Source organism: Aulonocara sp. 'chitande type north' Nkhata Bay, linkage group LG22 (assembly GCF_057382095.1).
Source record: "Aulonocara sp. 'chitande type north' Nkhata Bay isolate Kocher_YH1m ecotype deep benthic linkage group LG22, A_spYH_male_GT1.1, whole genome shotgun sequence".
Lineage (NCBI taxonomy): Eukaryota > Metazoa > Chordata > Actinopteri > Cichliformes > Cichlidae > Aulonocara > Aulonocara sp. 'chitande type north' Nkhata Bay.
The window spans coordinates 17,612,891-17,628,431 of record NC_141364.1 but is presented as its reverse complement, the minus strand read 5'-3'; the positions used below and the strand labels follow the sequence as shown (position 1 = coordinate 17,628,431).

The 15,541-nt window shown below is 39.7% G+C and overlaps 3 protein-coding genes across 4 annotated transcripts; 1 reads left to right on the top strand and 2 right to left on the bottom strand.

Moving 5' to 3' along the window:
• Positions 1-71: 71 nt before the first annotated feature.
• Positions 72-3,089, bottom strand: LOC147303970 (2-iminobutanoate/2-iminopropanoate deaminase-like). Of its 2 annotated transcripts, none has more exons than XM_086279565.1 (6): positions 2,903-3,089; positions 2,067-2,172; positions 1,911-1,965; positions 1,755-1,823; positions 975-1,030; positions 72-473 (listed from the first exon to the last, which is right to left on the bottom strand). In XM_086279565.1, exons 1-6 carry the CDS (start codon positions 2,965-2,967, stop codon positions 417-419), a joined length of 408 nt encoding a protein of 135 aa, XP_086135691.1. In that variant the 5' UTR covers positions 2,968-3,089; the 3' UTR covers positions 72-416. The 2 variants fall into 2 exon arrangements, with proteins under 2 accessions (XP_086135691.1, XP_086135690.1); XM_086279564.1 differs by lacking the exon at positions 2,903-3,089 and adding an exon at positions 2,677-2,896.
• A 546-nt stretch (positions 3,090-3,635) lies between these two features.
• stk3 (serine/threonine kinase 3 (STE20 homolog, yeast)) lies at positions 3,636-11,807 on the bottom strand. The gene is made up of 11 exons (XM_086280164.1): positions 11,518-11,807; positions 9,096-9,176; positions 8,842-8,970; positions 8,288-8,402; positions 7,805-7,969; positions 7,493-7,660; positions 7,258-7,395; positions 6,804-6,929; positions 6,509-6,710; positions 6,215-6,405; positions 3,636-6,086 (listed from the first exon to the last, which is right to left on the bottom strand). Exons 1-11 carry the CDS (start codon positions 11,538-11,540, stop codon positions 5,928-5,930), a joined length of 1,497 nt encoding a protein of 498 aa, XP_086136290.1. The 5' UTR covers positions 11,541-11,807; the 3' UTR covers positions 3,636-5,927.
• A 67-nt stretch (positions 11,808-11,874) lies between these two features.
• On the top strand, positions 11,875-13,890 carry polr2k (RNA polymerase II, I and III subunit K). Its single transcript, XM_086280165.1, has 4 exons — positions 11,875-11,994; positions 12,195-12,263; positions 13,514-13,606; positions 13,789-13,890. Exons 2-4 carry the CDS (start codon positions 12,203-12,205, stop codon positions 13,809-13,811), a joined length of 177 nt encoding a protein of 58 aa, XP_086136291.1. The 5' UTR covers positions 11,875-11,994; positions 12,195-12,202; the 3' UTR covers positions 13,812-13,890.
• Positions 13,891-15,541: the final 1,651 nt, after the last annotated feature.

The following is a 15,541-nucleotide window of genomic DNA, read 5'->3' as shown; positions in this document are numbered from 1 at the left end:
TCCCCAAAATCCGTAATTAGTAATAAGCTGTTGAAAAATAAAAAGATCACCTTAAAAAAAAACCTAGTACACATATTCTCTGTGTTTTAATTTGATGCAGGATGAAAGCAAACATGTCACACTGATGTGTTACAGCATTTTTCTTTTTTTAAATGAGTGAAGTTATCAAACCAGAAGCCAAGAGGCTTGATGTTGTGTCCACTCCTACTGGATCCCTACTGTCTGTTTAACGAGCAGGCTGTGAAGTGTTAACAACTCAATGTTGCTCTGAATTTAAATCTTGAAAGACTGAAAAAGACTTTGGTGAAATTCGTGGCTCTTCAGGTGTTCTCTGGAAATACAATCAAGCTTCCACAGTGAATCTATAATGATAATAATTGGTGGCGCTACAGCTTGTTAGTAATGCAGCCGGGTAGTCAGGAGTCGGAGAGAGGACCGAGAACAGCGATCGCCTCAATTTCCACCAGCCCACCCTGAGGAGAAAAGGAGGAGACGCAGGTTGAAGAAATGACTGCAGAGGCGAAATATTAAATTATAATAGTGTCCAAAAATGAACACACGCACACAGTCATTCAAAAACCCCTGCAAAAAGCTTTTATACACATCTCTGCAGTCCCATGAAAAACCAAGTGATCCCCATAATTCTGTAGCTTGTAGATCCAACTTTAGCAGCAATAACTTGAATTTGGCCAAAAGCAGCATTTACACTACATTTACTCATTTGTCCAAATATCAGCAGAGTCTCCGCTGTGTGACAGTGTAAGCAAATTAAGTCCGGAAAACATGATTAATAGTTTAATTTGTGGTTTAAAATAAAATGCAAATCCCTCCTTTTTCAACCTTTCTGTTTCCAATCAGCATAAAAATGAAATTCATGACATCATCCATATGTGCACAGTAGCAGTGACTTTAAAGTGGGTGTGACATAATGTAATACAATGCTAAAGGTGTGTAAAGCTGTGGTTAACACTCACTCTGGGGAGAGCAGCGACTTGGTAGGCAGCTCTGGCAGGAAAGTTACTGCTGAAAACTGGGGAGGGAAAACATTTTCATTAGATTTGCATGCATTTGCAGAACCACGGTGAAGTTATTCACTTCCATCAGTGAACCCAACTATGAATCTCAATTTGAATGGTTCATTTCAGCTTCTAATAATATGAAAGGCTTTATTTATGAGTGGTTAGATTATTTACATAGATAAGCAATAAAACAACAAGCACAGGTGCTTTGCAGCTGCTGGGTAGAAAGTTCCTTTGTCTGGTGTATAGCAGCAGCTGAGGATGGTAACACACACAGACAACCTGGAAAGGCACATTTTTGCCTTAACTTAAGTTTTAAACCAATTTTTATAAACCAGTAAAGGCTGAGTTTAAAGGATCAAAACAGAGTTTTAATGAAACATCTTCCTTCCTTCCTTTCACCACGGTCAGGGAAAGTAACCTGCCTGTTGTTTCGGTGGCAGTGTGAGGGAGAAAGATGGGAGTAAATGCCTAGTGCAGCACTGCCTGCTGGGAAAGGTTGGGTTACAGTTGTGTGCCTGCACTGTGGTGTCTATTTACAACTCTCTGGGTGCTGGAGCTTCCATTACACCTGACTGTTATGATCAGCGAGGAGGATGTGAGTAGAAGGCTGCTGTCGAGCAGCAGAGAAAAAGCTAAGTGAGCGCATCGGTCAGGTGACTCCTAAACTTGTCACACTGTCATTTTCCCTGCTAGTGTGGTCAAAATGAAAGGAACAATATAGTGCTGGCTTACATGTCTTGTAGACCTCATTGACGTTGTTGAAGTCATTTATATCTGCGAGTAACACAGTAGTCTTCACCACTGAAATGAAAGGGTTTATGTGCTCTGAAAGCTCGTGTTTAAATTTCAGAACATGTGAAACATACGAGGAGAAGCTCAGTTTCTCACCGTTGCTGTAGTCGCAGCCGGCAGCTTTAAGGATCTCCCCAATATTGATGAGTGCCTGAAGGACACGATGGGAAAGATATGTTCGTATTTTAGGAATCTGTTGTGGATGCAACTTCTGCTGTAGCTGATCTAAACACTGGCAGAAGTGAGTTTCACCTGTTTGGCCTGAGCCTGCACTCCTCCATCTACCAGCTTCCCGGAGGCGACGTCCATCCCCAGCTGACCGGAGATGTACATGGTTCTGTCCACGATCACCGCCTGGCTGAGGACGACACACACACACGTTTCTTTCTCAGGATGATGTTTCAGCAGGAGAAAGTGAAACAAAAGGCCAACAGTTCCAAGAAAATATTTCCTCACACCATTGCACCACCAGGCTGAATCACCGATACAAGGCACTTCCACTTGCCACACTTTCATGTTGTTTTTGCCGAATTTTTTTTTTCTTTCTTTATTCAAATCAGGCAACAAAGTATATATCTCATTTACATTGACATAGTTTTTTTTTTTCTTTTTTCCCCTTTTCCCTTCCCCTCCCCCTTCCCTTTTGCCGAATTTTGATCGAATGTTAAAGCATAAATCAAGACCAGGATACATTTTTCCAATCTTCTGTCCGGTTTGGTGAGCCTGTGTAAACTAGAGCCTCAGTTTCCTGTTGCTGGTTGACAGGAGTGACATCCACCAAATAAATGATAAACCACGTGAACTTCGATCGAGTTATGATGGATTTAGAACAAGTCCCAGCACTTTCTTCGGGACACCTTACCTGTATATTCCCTGCCTCACAGGAGCTTTTGGTGTGTAGATGATTTGGCGACGAATTGAAGCCATTATAAGCCAGCTGCTTGTCGACCTTACTCGGTTTCCTGCTATGCTGGGGCCCCTTTGCCCCACTGAGAAACTTTTAACTTTGGTTCTCTCTGTGAGTTCACTGAACTGTAAGACCAGGCCCTGATCAAACATCGGACTGTCCTTGTGCTCCCACGTCTCACCTGTATGGGCCGATGGCAGCCGGGGCCGACGCAGTGTTAACGATCCTTCTGTTGAGCGCAGACATGCTTCCCAGATTTCTTCAACTTGCTGCCAACCTTTCCGAAGAGCTGTGATTAATGCAACTGTGCAAGAAAAGCTGCAGAAAAAGAAGGAACACTGTTTCCGTAAAGTCTACCGTACCGCACTGAATAGAGGAGCAGCAGGCGCGCTTATAGCTATAAAAAGGCGTTAAATATAAAATGAAATGCGCCCTTGGCAGAAGAGTTACGGTGAAGGGCGTCAAAGCTGCCTTTATGAAGGCAAAGATCAGCGGTACTGCCCCAAGTTTTGATATCGATCCGAAACCAAGTAAATACAGGGTCGATAACGAGAGCCAGTGGGTCATGATTTATGCAATTAATCAGATTTAATTCACCACTAAATCACAGCGATTTTTATTTTCCACATTAGTTAACACAAAACATACTATTCAGCTTTTCATGGGAATTTTTTTCATATTTTTTGGCATCCAGGAATGTAAATGTACCTGTCTCTCTGTGCTAGAGGCTAAGAATAAAGCAGATGTGACAGTCAACACAAAAACTTTCATGCACTTTTCATAGTGTGTGTTTGTTGTATTTTTTTTTTCAATTCCAAAAAAAGTAACACAAGTCTACATAATGAAATCAGAGTATCTAATCATGTCATGTTGGTATTAATCCATCCACATCTAAAGATTAGACCAAAGCCAGCTCTGGTTAACTATAAGTGACTTTTATTACTTTTTCAACATTTTTGAAACTTTATTAAAGTATTACAAACAGAACATAATAAATTAAATGCTTACATTCCACTCTACACCCTTCAATCTTTACATAAACCGAATAAGTGAAGTAAATGAAGACAAAAATCATAATGATATAGCAAAAGGTGGCTTTAGGTAACTGTACATATTACAGCCAGTTCTAAAGAAACAAAACAAAATCATAAAAAACCCCAAAACAAACTATTGGACTCTTCAGTGTTCAATAGTTTTTAATTAAAGCAAAATTAAAGGAAGCCCACATTTTCTTCTTAAACATTACTCTTTCCTTATACAACAGCATTCTACTACAGAGCAAAATTAAGTATAAACATGCATAGTCCAACCACATTTACATGACCAAGGGCCAAAATATTAACAGCCAAATCAGCCACAATATTTAAACCAGTGTCACGAAAAGAAAAGAAAGCAGAGCGGTTAATAAATAAAGTGAATGCTTGTGTGAACTGCAGGCTTAATTCATGAAGGGTTTCCATCTGCTTCACCTACAAAACACATTCATATGTAACAGCAACCAGCAGATTCACTGCACGTTTTTAACATTAAGACAGGATGAATTCATTCATTCACAGGGTCATTATTAGCGCTTAAAAAGTAACACATACTTTAGCAGAAGAGCTGAATTAGAGCCAGAAGCCAGATACATAGACAAAAACAAAAAATGTAGTAACCATTCAACAAGCTTAATGATTTTTGGGAGTAAAAACCTACAAATTCTTTCCTTCTTTTCATTTTTTGATTAAATTCCTTTGAATTTGGTTATTAAAGTGGTCCAACAAGCATATGCAGCGTGTGGGAAATTTTACAGCTGACTTCATTTATGATAAGAAAGGAAAACATTCCTCACTTATTAAAAATACAGGGGAAAAAGCCTTCATGTTCACATAAAAGAAGCCAAAGCTTGTGTCCCAAAACCCACAAAGCACATTTTTTGTCTTTTTCTCCCCTTCAAATATCAGGAAACAGAAAGCACTCTCACTGATAGCTGAAAAAAGCTGCAGGGTAAAAAAAAGAAAAAAAAGAAAAAGAAAACTTGAACCAATGGAGGAAAAATTATCATCTAAAAATAAAAAGAACAAGTAGAAATCACGTGTGTGGCTGATGTAGCGGCTCTGGTTTTAAGTACAACCGTTACGTCTTTCGAGTCTTTTTTTCTCAACCTGATGTGTTTTTCCTAAATTGGAAAACAGCAATTAAACCATTTATGCAATAATTCAGGGTCTGGCCTCGTCACTCAGCTCTCTTAATGCTGCCTCAAGTCAATCAGTCAAAGTGGAACAATCAAAAGAAATCAAAATTATCTAAACTTAAACATTTAAAGAATGCTGTGCAGTGTTTAGGAATGACTTTCACCTTTTCCCCCTATTTGGAAATTACGTTTGTTTAACGTTTCAGGGTGTTGAGGATGAAGAGCAGTGAGGGAGTGTCGTGTGTGTTTACGAGGCACTAAAAGATGCTTCAGATCTGCCACTATAGACTGTGCACTGGGTGTATAAGGAAACCCAGAACGTCATACCTGAAAAACACCTAATTTAAATAAAAGATAATGCAGACTAAAGAGAAGCTGGTCCACAAAATAGCTGAAAACATGCGCAATCTGTTCTTTGACATTCACTGGATTTTTCTAAGCTTTCAATAGTCTCTCGTCCAACTCTTCTCCAGCTGAGGAAACAAACGTGACCATCCAAAGACTCGGTCGTTTTACTACATTGCTTATGTTGAAAAATCAGGTTTCAAATATTTTAAGGCAACTTCATCATCAACATCACCTCGATTGTCTTTGGTCATGGATGAACCTCCACAGCTTTTGTCGCAGGTATTTCCAAACTAGGCTCTATGTTTTATTTACAGTGAAGGTAAAAAGTCTCGGGGAGGTGGGGGGTGGGGGTAATGCCATTGACCTCGCTCGCTGCTCCTGCTGAAGAAAAGGCTTTTTGCTGATTAAAGAGGAAATTCTTTGTGTGACTCTCAGATGTGTTACAGCCACAGCTTGGTTCTCCTTTTTCTTTTTTTTGGAAGGGTGTGGATTCCCAGAACCAAACAGACATCATCCAGTAAAGGAAGCATCTTACTTCACTTAGAGGTCAGCTAACAGGCGGCCAGAACAGCAGAGGGCATCCAATGAGATTGTTTTGGTTCCCCCGAAATCACTGGACAGAATTTGTTGTTTACCGTGGCTTAGGGAAATCCAGATTAGAGGAGGACAGGGTCAGAAGGGGCATTTAGAAGTTCTGTTGTCGTCTCTTCTTGGCATCCATTGCATCCAGGATGGGCTGCCTTTTGGCAGTGTAGCGCTGCCTGAGCTCCTCAATCTCCCGCTCCATCATGGGATCCAAGGCAGTCAGGCGTAACTGCAGCTCCTCAAAGTCCAGGTTCTTCAACTGAGAGGCAACACAGACAAACAACAGACGGAAAAAATGAGTCACAACACTCAGAGCTGCTTCTGTTTTGCTGCTGTAAACATTTCCACAATGAATAACACTACAACAGAGTCACGGATGACACTCACAAAGTCAAAGTCTCCGTCCTGAGGCACCTTCCAGTTGTCAGGGAAGACGTTTTTGGACTGGATATGGTAGCCTTGCTGCTCCTGTGCCTGGTTGTGGTTGTAGCTCTCCTGCTGGTGGGCCGCCTTGTTGTCCTGCTTGTCGAAGTAATCCATGAAGGAAGGACGAATCGGCTGCTGGGGGGTGGCATGTCCTGTGGAGGAGGAAATGGGTTAAACTCGAAGGTAACAAAATAAGCTTTCTGGACAGAATATTTTGGAGACAGTCTCATTCAGGCAGACATCATATCCGCTCACTTCTCATCGATCCCTGGTCTTCCTCCTCGTCTTCATCGTCACTGTTGATGACCATAGTGCCAAGGTCTGACTCAAGCATAGTGCTGCCGTGCTCAATCATTGTCTGCGCCCCGTCGCTCATAGTGCTGGTGGCGCGCATGGTTCCGGCGCCCTCTGAGCCCGACTTAACCATAGTGTGAGAATCCACCTCAGTCTCTTCCTCCTGGATGGAATAAAGAACAGAGTTAAGACATGCAGCATTACATCTGAGGTTTCTTCACCCCAGACCTTTCTGTGAATAAATCACCACACGCACCGAGTTGTCATCCTCCTCTTCCAGCTCTCTCTGCTGCTCCTGCTGCCTCTTGGCTTTCATCTCCATGGCTTCAGTTATCAGGTCTCTCAGGATCGTAACTGGCTTGGCCTGGCTGATGAATGGATGCTGGAGATTCACAAGACCAAAAAGATAAAAGTTATATGAACTATATTTTACATGCAAATGTATTTCCATACGAGTATATCCACCCAGCATCATGTGTTACACCCTCTGATGTTTCTATGTGCCTGAGGCGGCATTAAATTTTCCATATTTACAAATCTCCAGGGTATCTGGGGAAGACTATTTGCTCTCTATTTTATACGTTTGCTTTCATCTTGTATCAGTTATTTGAACAGGGAAGGACACTAAGAGCAACTTAGTGTCCTTCCCTGTTCAAATAACATAATAATAGTAGTAATCCATGTATGTGGTGGCGAGGTCATCTTCTTACCTGTAGCAGCTGTGTGGCCGTCGCTCTCTGCTCCGGGTTCTTCACTAAACACTTCTTGACAAAGTCTGTAAACTCGTCTGACCAGAGCTCCGGCTTCCTGAATGTTGGAGGAGGGTTGGTCGGGATCATAAAGATTGCCTGCAGAAACACGATAACAGGATTAGGGTGGATTAAAAAAAAGAGGATAAAAGTTTTTCACAACACATTTAAAACAAGAACAAATGTTTCCACTCACTCTCATTGGATGAATGTCTGCATAAGGAGGTTTACCCTCTGCCATCTCTATGGATGTGATGCCCAGGGACCAGATGTCAGCTACACAGTTGTAGCCGATCTCCTGAATTACCTCGGGTGCCATCCAGAATGGAGTACCGATCACAGTGTTTCTCTTTGCCATGGTGTCCTACAGAGTGGGAATATATATTACCCCCAGACTTTTAGAGCATGACAGGACCAAGCGAGAACTCCTCAGAAGCAAATTACAAACAGTATCATGCTGGCAAACATTACTTCATCTTATCACTACTGACATATGCTGCAATTTTACCGTCAGCTGTCCAGCAACTCCAAAGTCTGCCAGTTTGGCGTGTCCCTCTGTGTTAAGAAGGATGTTTCCTGCTTTGATGTCCCGATGGATCTTCCTCATGAAGTGAAGATACTCGAGTCCCTTCAGCGTCGACTTAAGGATGGTTGCAATTTCATCTTCTGTCAGCTGAGAGATTGAAGATTAAAAACCAAACATGAACAAACAGACCATTAACTGCTGCACTTGTCTGTAGTTTCTTTTTTTAATCATTAGTTCGCTGAGTTCAGTTAAAGACAAGGTCAACCTGGAGATCTTTTCACTTTTAAGTCGTAATAAATACTGCACTTTGAATTGAAACTTTATCAAAAAATATTTTCTTCCTGACACAAAAACTAGTGAATTAAAGCCACCATTGTAGTCGTTACTGACAACAGGTCAAAGGCACTTTTAAATAAAGTTTTAGCGCAGTTGCACACGTCGCTGCGGCTCAGCGTAGACACCCACCGTCTTGTTGCGCAGTCTGATGATGTCAGAGACAGAGCCAGCGCCGCAGTACTCCATCACAATCCACAGGTCTGTGTTCTTGAAGTAGCTGCCATAGTATTTCACCACATAGGGGCTGGGGAGGAAACGCAACATGGAGTGGTTATCAAAGGAGAAAATATAGAGCAGAAGTGAGAAAAAAAATCTCATGGATCCAGACACGAGAGAGCTACATGGGCTATGATGATGATGTCATACTTCCTCCTTTATTATCTCTGTAAAATGTCTTTTGAGGCTTTTCCTGGCTCAGAATGGACCTTTGAGAGAAGGCTGGCTAAGTGCAACTGGTCTGCGTACAGTTAACACTAACAGGCTCTTATCTAATTAAACAGAACAACTGTGCAATTCCCTGTTATTTAGGGCAGATGATAAGCAAAAATGTATTCTGAGTCTGCAAATAAACAATGATTTTCTCTCAAACCACTTTACTGGATGCCACATTTTTTATATTGAGGAAAAACCTTGCTTTCAAGGGCAAAAATGGGCGTATGGTATGAGACATACTGCTGTCCCACCTGTCACACTGCTGCATGATGGAGATCTCTTTGATGATTTCCTGCAGATCTGACTCCACAGGCACCTGCTTGATTGCCACGACCTGGCCGGACTCCTTATGAATGGCTTTAAACACGCTGCCATAGGAACTAAAAACACACACAAAGCTTAAAGTCACATGTATGGCTGCAGTACTTTATTACAACTGACAGCGCTTAAAAAACGATTTATTATGCAATGGTCAGCTGTAAAAATGGAAGTTAAGACTTCTTACCCTTCACCGAGTTTCTCGAGAACATCAAACACTTCCTCTGGCTGTTTCGTCAAACTATCTTCACTCAGCTTTTTCAGCTTACTGTAAAAAGGGAATAAGACAGCAATATAAAAGTGAAAGCAATGATAAGTGGAAAAGGCAAATCTAAACATTACAAAACAGGAGACACGGCATCGTTTCAGCATCTGTAAATAAATGAACGGCTGTGGGTGATTTTTAGTCTGGACATAAATGTCAAACACACTGAGACTGCAACCTGTTATTATTTCTGTTTGCTGTCATTTAAAGATATTTTTAGGCTTGTGTATCGGTGCTTTCAAACACCAGAATATGAGGTAATACTTCTTCACAGATAAAAAAAAAAAAAAATCAGCACCACAGCCAAACAGGAATAAGTCATTATTAGTTAAGTTCAAAGTGATCGACAAAAAAAGTTATTGTGAAAGTGAAAACACAACCCAGCATGCACTGTTCACTATTTTCTGACTTGATCAAAAATATTATCACGTGCAATACGAGACTAAAGGAGGTTGTTTCCCCCTGAGCAACGCAAGCTTCAATAAGGTTCCTCAGTCTGGCTCTAGTGAATAAATCAAACACAATGAATCAATGATTCAGTCATTTAAAAATGATCCTACATGAGCTCTGACTAAGACAACAAACAGATTGTGTGTGTTTTTCCTTTAAAAGGGTATTTCCATACTACCCCTTAGAAAAGTTTGCACTATATGAAGCTGGAAAGGCCCTCACATCCTGCTGTTCCTGTTAATTTCCACTAAGCAGAACAGAAACGTTCAAGTATGGTGTCCTCAAAGTCTTTCAGAGAAGCTTTTTACTGAAGGTGAGAGGAGCTGAAAACATTGCCGTTTTTTCTTGAATCCAAAATAAAAAAAAACTTATTCAGTCTGAATTTCACATAGTGTTTTATAACTATTTCAATACCTATTATTATATTTATTATAATAATTATTAATATTATCATCATCATCACTTATTTTGCTCAAATATTTATTTTTGTAGACTCATTCTTTAATTTCATTGTACATTTATGAATGTTATAGTAAACTTTTAAGCACTATTTACTTTATATTTGTATTGTCTTTATATTACGCACACTTAATTTTATTTTTGTCAATGATTTCCAAAGCAGTTCTAATTTCTTTTGATTTTGTTATCATTCATTTAAAAATTTTTACTATTCTATTATAATCATGTTATTTAAGATAAAATGTTTTTATTGCTAGTTAGTATCTCTGATTATGTTAACTACACACACATAGCTTAAATAGGAAATCTTTCCTACCAAACTCTGTCAACCTAAATGTTTAATAATATTACTTTATTATTATTATTATTATTGTTATTATTCATCCTTTATAGTGTTGTAACAAAAGGGTTGCTCATGGAATGGAATAAATAAATATTTCTCATCTGCACATCTGAACATGTGTGATCTCATAATTTAAAAATAGTACAGCAATCATACAAAGACTTCAGATCTGTCGCCTTGTGGTTAAAAAGCTATTCAGTAAAATTAACTTGCATTGTCTTTTTTTGAGCCTGTGAACCCATGAACCACCACAGAACAGAAACCAACTAAGTAATCAGTAACGTGTAATACTGGTTTGTCTTCAGGAATCGTGCCAAAAAAATACCGTGTTCGACATTTAAACAGTTCTAAATGATGGCCTGTGATCTATCAAGCATATATCTCTTATAAAGGATTTCAAGTCACTCTGAGCAAGCAGTAGAAGCTGCAATCAGTATTTGGCAAAGTGGCTTTTATATATCTTTTATTTATTTGGATAAAAAATTTTACTGACATTCAAAATGTATTTTTTTTTTAATAGAGATCACGCAAAGAGGCAAGCCAAAACATGGAGGACCTTTAACTTTTACAAGGACATTTTACGTGTCCAAGAAAGTCAATAACAATAACGCAGACTCATAAAGAGAGATCACGTCTTTACTATATATATATGTCTAACCCCTTCATAAAGCCTAATAACTAAAGCCTGTTTACAAATACAGGCAACAATATTAGACATAAAAAGACACAGTAATTCAATTTTTGCAGGACACTCGGGAAGCTAGAGACTGATTCAGTGCGATCATTCATGCGATTGAATGATATTTCAAGTGCAAATCTAACCACTGAACAAAACACTCTTACAGAGACTTGGGAACATAAAACGACCACATCATTAGCCAAATCTATTAGACACTCAATTGAGGGCTCAGGAAAGAGCGCCTCTGTGTGAGGAACGGTCTGTACATTCGTGAACAGAACTGAAAGTTTGAGAGAAGACTGGCAACGATAAGTTAGCTTAGCATCAGCTAGCTCGGCGACATCCACCGAGCGTTAGCTGTTCGGCTAGCTCGTTAATAATAGCATTTTTAGCGTAGTCAAATTAACACAAACCTTTTGGGCGCAGACGTCTCCATGATGTACGACTTCAAAACTAAAAAGAAAACACACTAATAGGGACTCGTGGCACTTTTGGGACCAGCAGTCAGGACGAGAACATTGTCGACTGAATCGTTGTTGTCAAAAACTAAAGCAGCGCCAGCTGAGGGATCGTCAGATGACGGTGTTACGGCCTCAACGCAGCGCCCCCTGCAGAAGCGGAGTACAAACAAAACGGCTTAAAATACTCTCCTTAGAAACATTGAATAATTTGTATCAATTAAACAACTGAAACTTGTGAATAAAATGTTACTGATAATAGAGCTGTTCACAAAAATACAATTGCTTTCTCTGGTCTCTTTCAAAGACATCGTCCGACCAATCACAAGCGACTTTGCTGTGAGGTGCACGACTGTTCTACGCATGTGCAGGCAGGAGCCTTGTGGAGTATGAAAAGAGAGGTAAACAGCTAACAGCTAACGTGTTTAAACGGTGAGAAACCTTGTTATTATCTTTCCATCCTGTGTACTCCGTATCTGTTAGGTTTATGCAGCGTTTTTAGATACTTTAAAGATATTTGTTGTTTGCTCTAAATACCGGTTGGGTTGTTTTAGTCTGTTTCGGGCAGTACCATGCTGTTTCTGGTAGCATGTTGTTAACAGTTATCTCTCTGTCTCTATTTTTTTGTTAAGAATCAGAAATGGATACGCAGAAAGATCTACAGCCGCCCAAGCAGCAGCCTATGATCTACATATGTGGAGGTATGTTACAACGTTTACTTTAGTAATACCACCGCTGGTAATGCAAACAGTACGATTTTACCTGCTCTAATGCAAACCTTTCATCACTGCCATCACGGCTGCTTCTCCTCTGGATGTTTTTCTTACATTACACCGCATAGACCTTACATATTGTTCATAATGTGTTCCTTCATAGTAACAATTCTCTCATAATAAGTTGACAAATAATAAATTACAGCTCAATTTAGAGTGTATAACTAGCCTCTCCGACATTAATAAATTAAGGATTAATCCGTAGTTAATGCTTCAGAGATCGCTAAGAGTGTATTTTTCCAGGTATTACAACACTAGTTTTTAGAGAAAACCGTCTAGCACACTATATCATGTCCTGTTTTACCTAATACATGAAAATTCGCATAACTACCGTCTGTAATTATAAATATGAGTTCAGTATTGGTACTAATTAACACTTGGAGCCCAAAACTTGCCTATTGTAAACCGGTCTGTGCATTCAAAGCTGTGATACCTGGCATGTGTGGAATTTCCGTTCACTGAAATTACATCTCAGGTGCCTTTATAGCCTCATGACCCCTACTCCTTTTCTAATCTCTGTTTTAATCATAGTTAGCTTGGGATAAGTTGATTGTATTGTTCTGTATGTATGTATGATGATTTTCTTTTTCTTTTTTTACCTTGTGGGTATTTGTGCTTCCAGGTGCAAAACACAAGTACTAACTGAGAGTTACATGATGTTCTTGTGTTTGAATAGTGTCTTTACTACTTAATCCATTGTGGTGGAGACATCTGGAGGACATAACATACACATTAGGCTCACTAGATGTTTACAGTGGGAAATATTAAACCTCCTTTACAGTCTGATACAATGTTACTATTTTGGAACCAATAATAATTATTTCACCATGATTACGTAATGTTGGTCATCTTGCATCTGGAAAAAGAACCACCCTGATTTTAGTTCTAATAAGTTTTTTGGCAAGGTGTAAAAACTCAGTAACAATCTGAATGAACTGAAATGAATACATCTTACACATTATGGACTAAATGTTGGGCCACACCTCTTTGAATTCAGAGGCGTGCGCTAAGTGAATAAAAGTTACCAACACTCTGCTGACTCAGTAGCTGCATAGGTCCAAACTTTCTCTGTCATTAACATCAGCAGAAAAACTATGTGAGGGGGTGTTGCCCGCTGCTCTGCTCTGCTCAAACTGAACTTGACCACATAACACCATGTTTTCTCTCGTCACTTGCAGAATGTCACACCGAGAACGAAATCAAAGCCCGCGATCCGATCAGATGCAGAGAGTGTGGCTACAGGATCATGTACAAGAAGAGAACAAAGAGATGTATCCTTTTGACTTTGTGTGCATGAAGACAACTTGTGAAAACATTAAAAATGACCAGTTGACTTGTTTATTTCAGATGTGAGTCTTTTTGCTAAAGAGTGTTCAGATATTTTGATTTTGATTGATATTTTATGAATTGGTTGCTACGTTTGCTGTGGATTTCCTTGACTCTCTGATTTCAGTGGTTGTATTCGATGCCCGATGAAGAAGAGGAGAGGAGCAGTTTTGACTCTGTTTACTGTTTGTAGTGTGGGATCATGTAAATAAATAGACCTGGCTTCAGATTTGTGAACTACTCATTTTATTCTCGGTCTAAACAATACATTTGCTTGTCAAAAATGTATGAAAGTTTGTTTTGGTTTATTAAATAATAACTATTTTAACTGGTCAAGACTGTTTTTTCCCAGTTTTTCTAACTGATGAGCTGATTTAATTACCGGTAGTAGCATCTCCATGACGACAGGAAAATTTGTGTTTCAGCTCTTGTAGACTTTTCTATATTCATGTAGTCACGTGTAATTGGTCTGTTGCTATGAGATGTTTGCAGCTTTTCGACCCCTGAAATGGACTCTGCCTTTCAGAATAACAAAATGCAGCAGGGGGAAGTAACCTGATTTTGTGTAATGCAAACTGTTTTTTTGGCCTTTTTCATAGTAATAAAGATTAAATGAGACTGCGATGTTTTCTTCCCCTCACCCCCAAAGGTTTTTTTTTTATTGACTTTGACTGTAGGATGGTTATTGGTACCAGACAGGCTGATCTACCAGGATTTTCCCACAGCCATCTCCCAAAGAGAAAAAATGTCCAGTGAGTGGCAGTTCTCTAGGTGAAATTGCATCATTGACGCCAGAGAGGATTGGACAGAGTTTTGAGACGATTAAAAAAACAAAAGAAAGAAAAAAGCAACAGTAACTCAAATGACAACTGCTTACAAGTGACTTATTCGGAAGAGCGTATCTGAATGCACAACGTAAAACCCTGAAGGAGACCGGCTACAGCTACAGAAGACCGCATTGGGTCCCTCAGTTTCCTGTCCACAAAGAACAGGAAACATACTGGCTCACCAAAATTGCACAATAGAAGAAGAATTAAAGAGTTAAGGTAACTGATTGCAAAAGGGGGACCAACCTGTCACGATCCTGGGTCTTATGACCCAGTGTTTTGAGTTTTAGTTCATTTTGATGTTTATAGTATGTTTAAGCTCATTAGGTCTCCTATGTTCATTTGCTTATTAGTTCCCCCATGTGTTTCCAACCCATGTTAAGTCTCCCCTGCTCTTCATGTGTTTCATGTCTGTGTCTTACGTTGTCAAGTTCTGGTTGTCATGTCTGCGTCTCATTATGTTTCCTATTTTATTTTGAAGAGATCTTGTGTTTTTATATTATGGTTTATGTTTTGAGTCCTTTGTTGTACTGTTTCTTGTTTCCATAGGTCTGTTATGGTTATCATAGGTTTAGTTCTTTGGCTTTGTCATATGGCTTCCCTGTGTTCCATGTTATGTCCACTGTGATGTTTTGTACCATGTTTCAGGTTCCTATGTTCTGTCTCCCCAGTTGCTGTTAAGTTTGCATGTTTAGAATTCAGTCAGTGTGTTTCCTGTTTTACTTTGAAGGTCCATGTCTCATGTGAGTATTTCTAGTTTTGCTTCCCTTGTCTCGTCCAGCCTGATTACTCCCAGCTGTGCTCTCCTTCTGTCTCATTCCCTCGTTATCCCTCTGTGTATTTAAGCCCTGTGTTTCTCTTTGTCAGTGTCGTAGTCTCCCTCATGCTGTGTGTGATTCTCCCCGAGTCTCCTGGTATACTTTATGATTAGCTTTCCCAGTTTAGTTTTGTATTGCCTGTGTTCTATTTTTCCAGCAATTAAAGCTGTGCTTTTGAGTTCAAGTTCTGTCCCCGTGAGTTTGCGTTTGGGTCCTCTCCTGCCTGCCACACAGC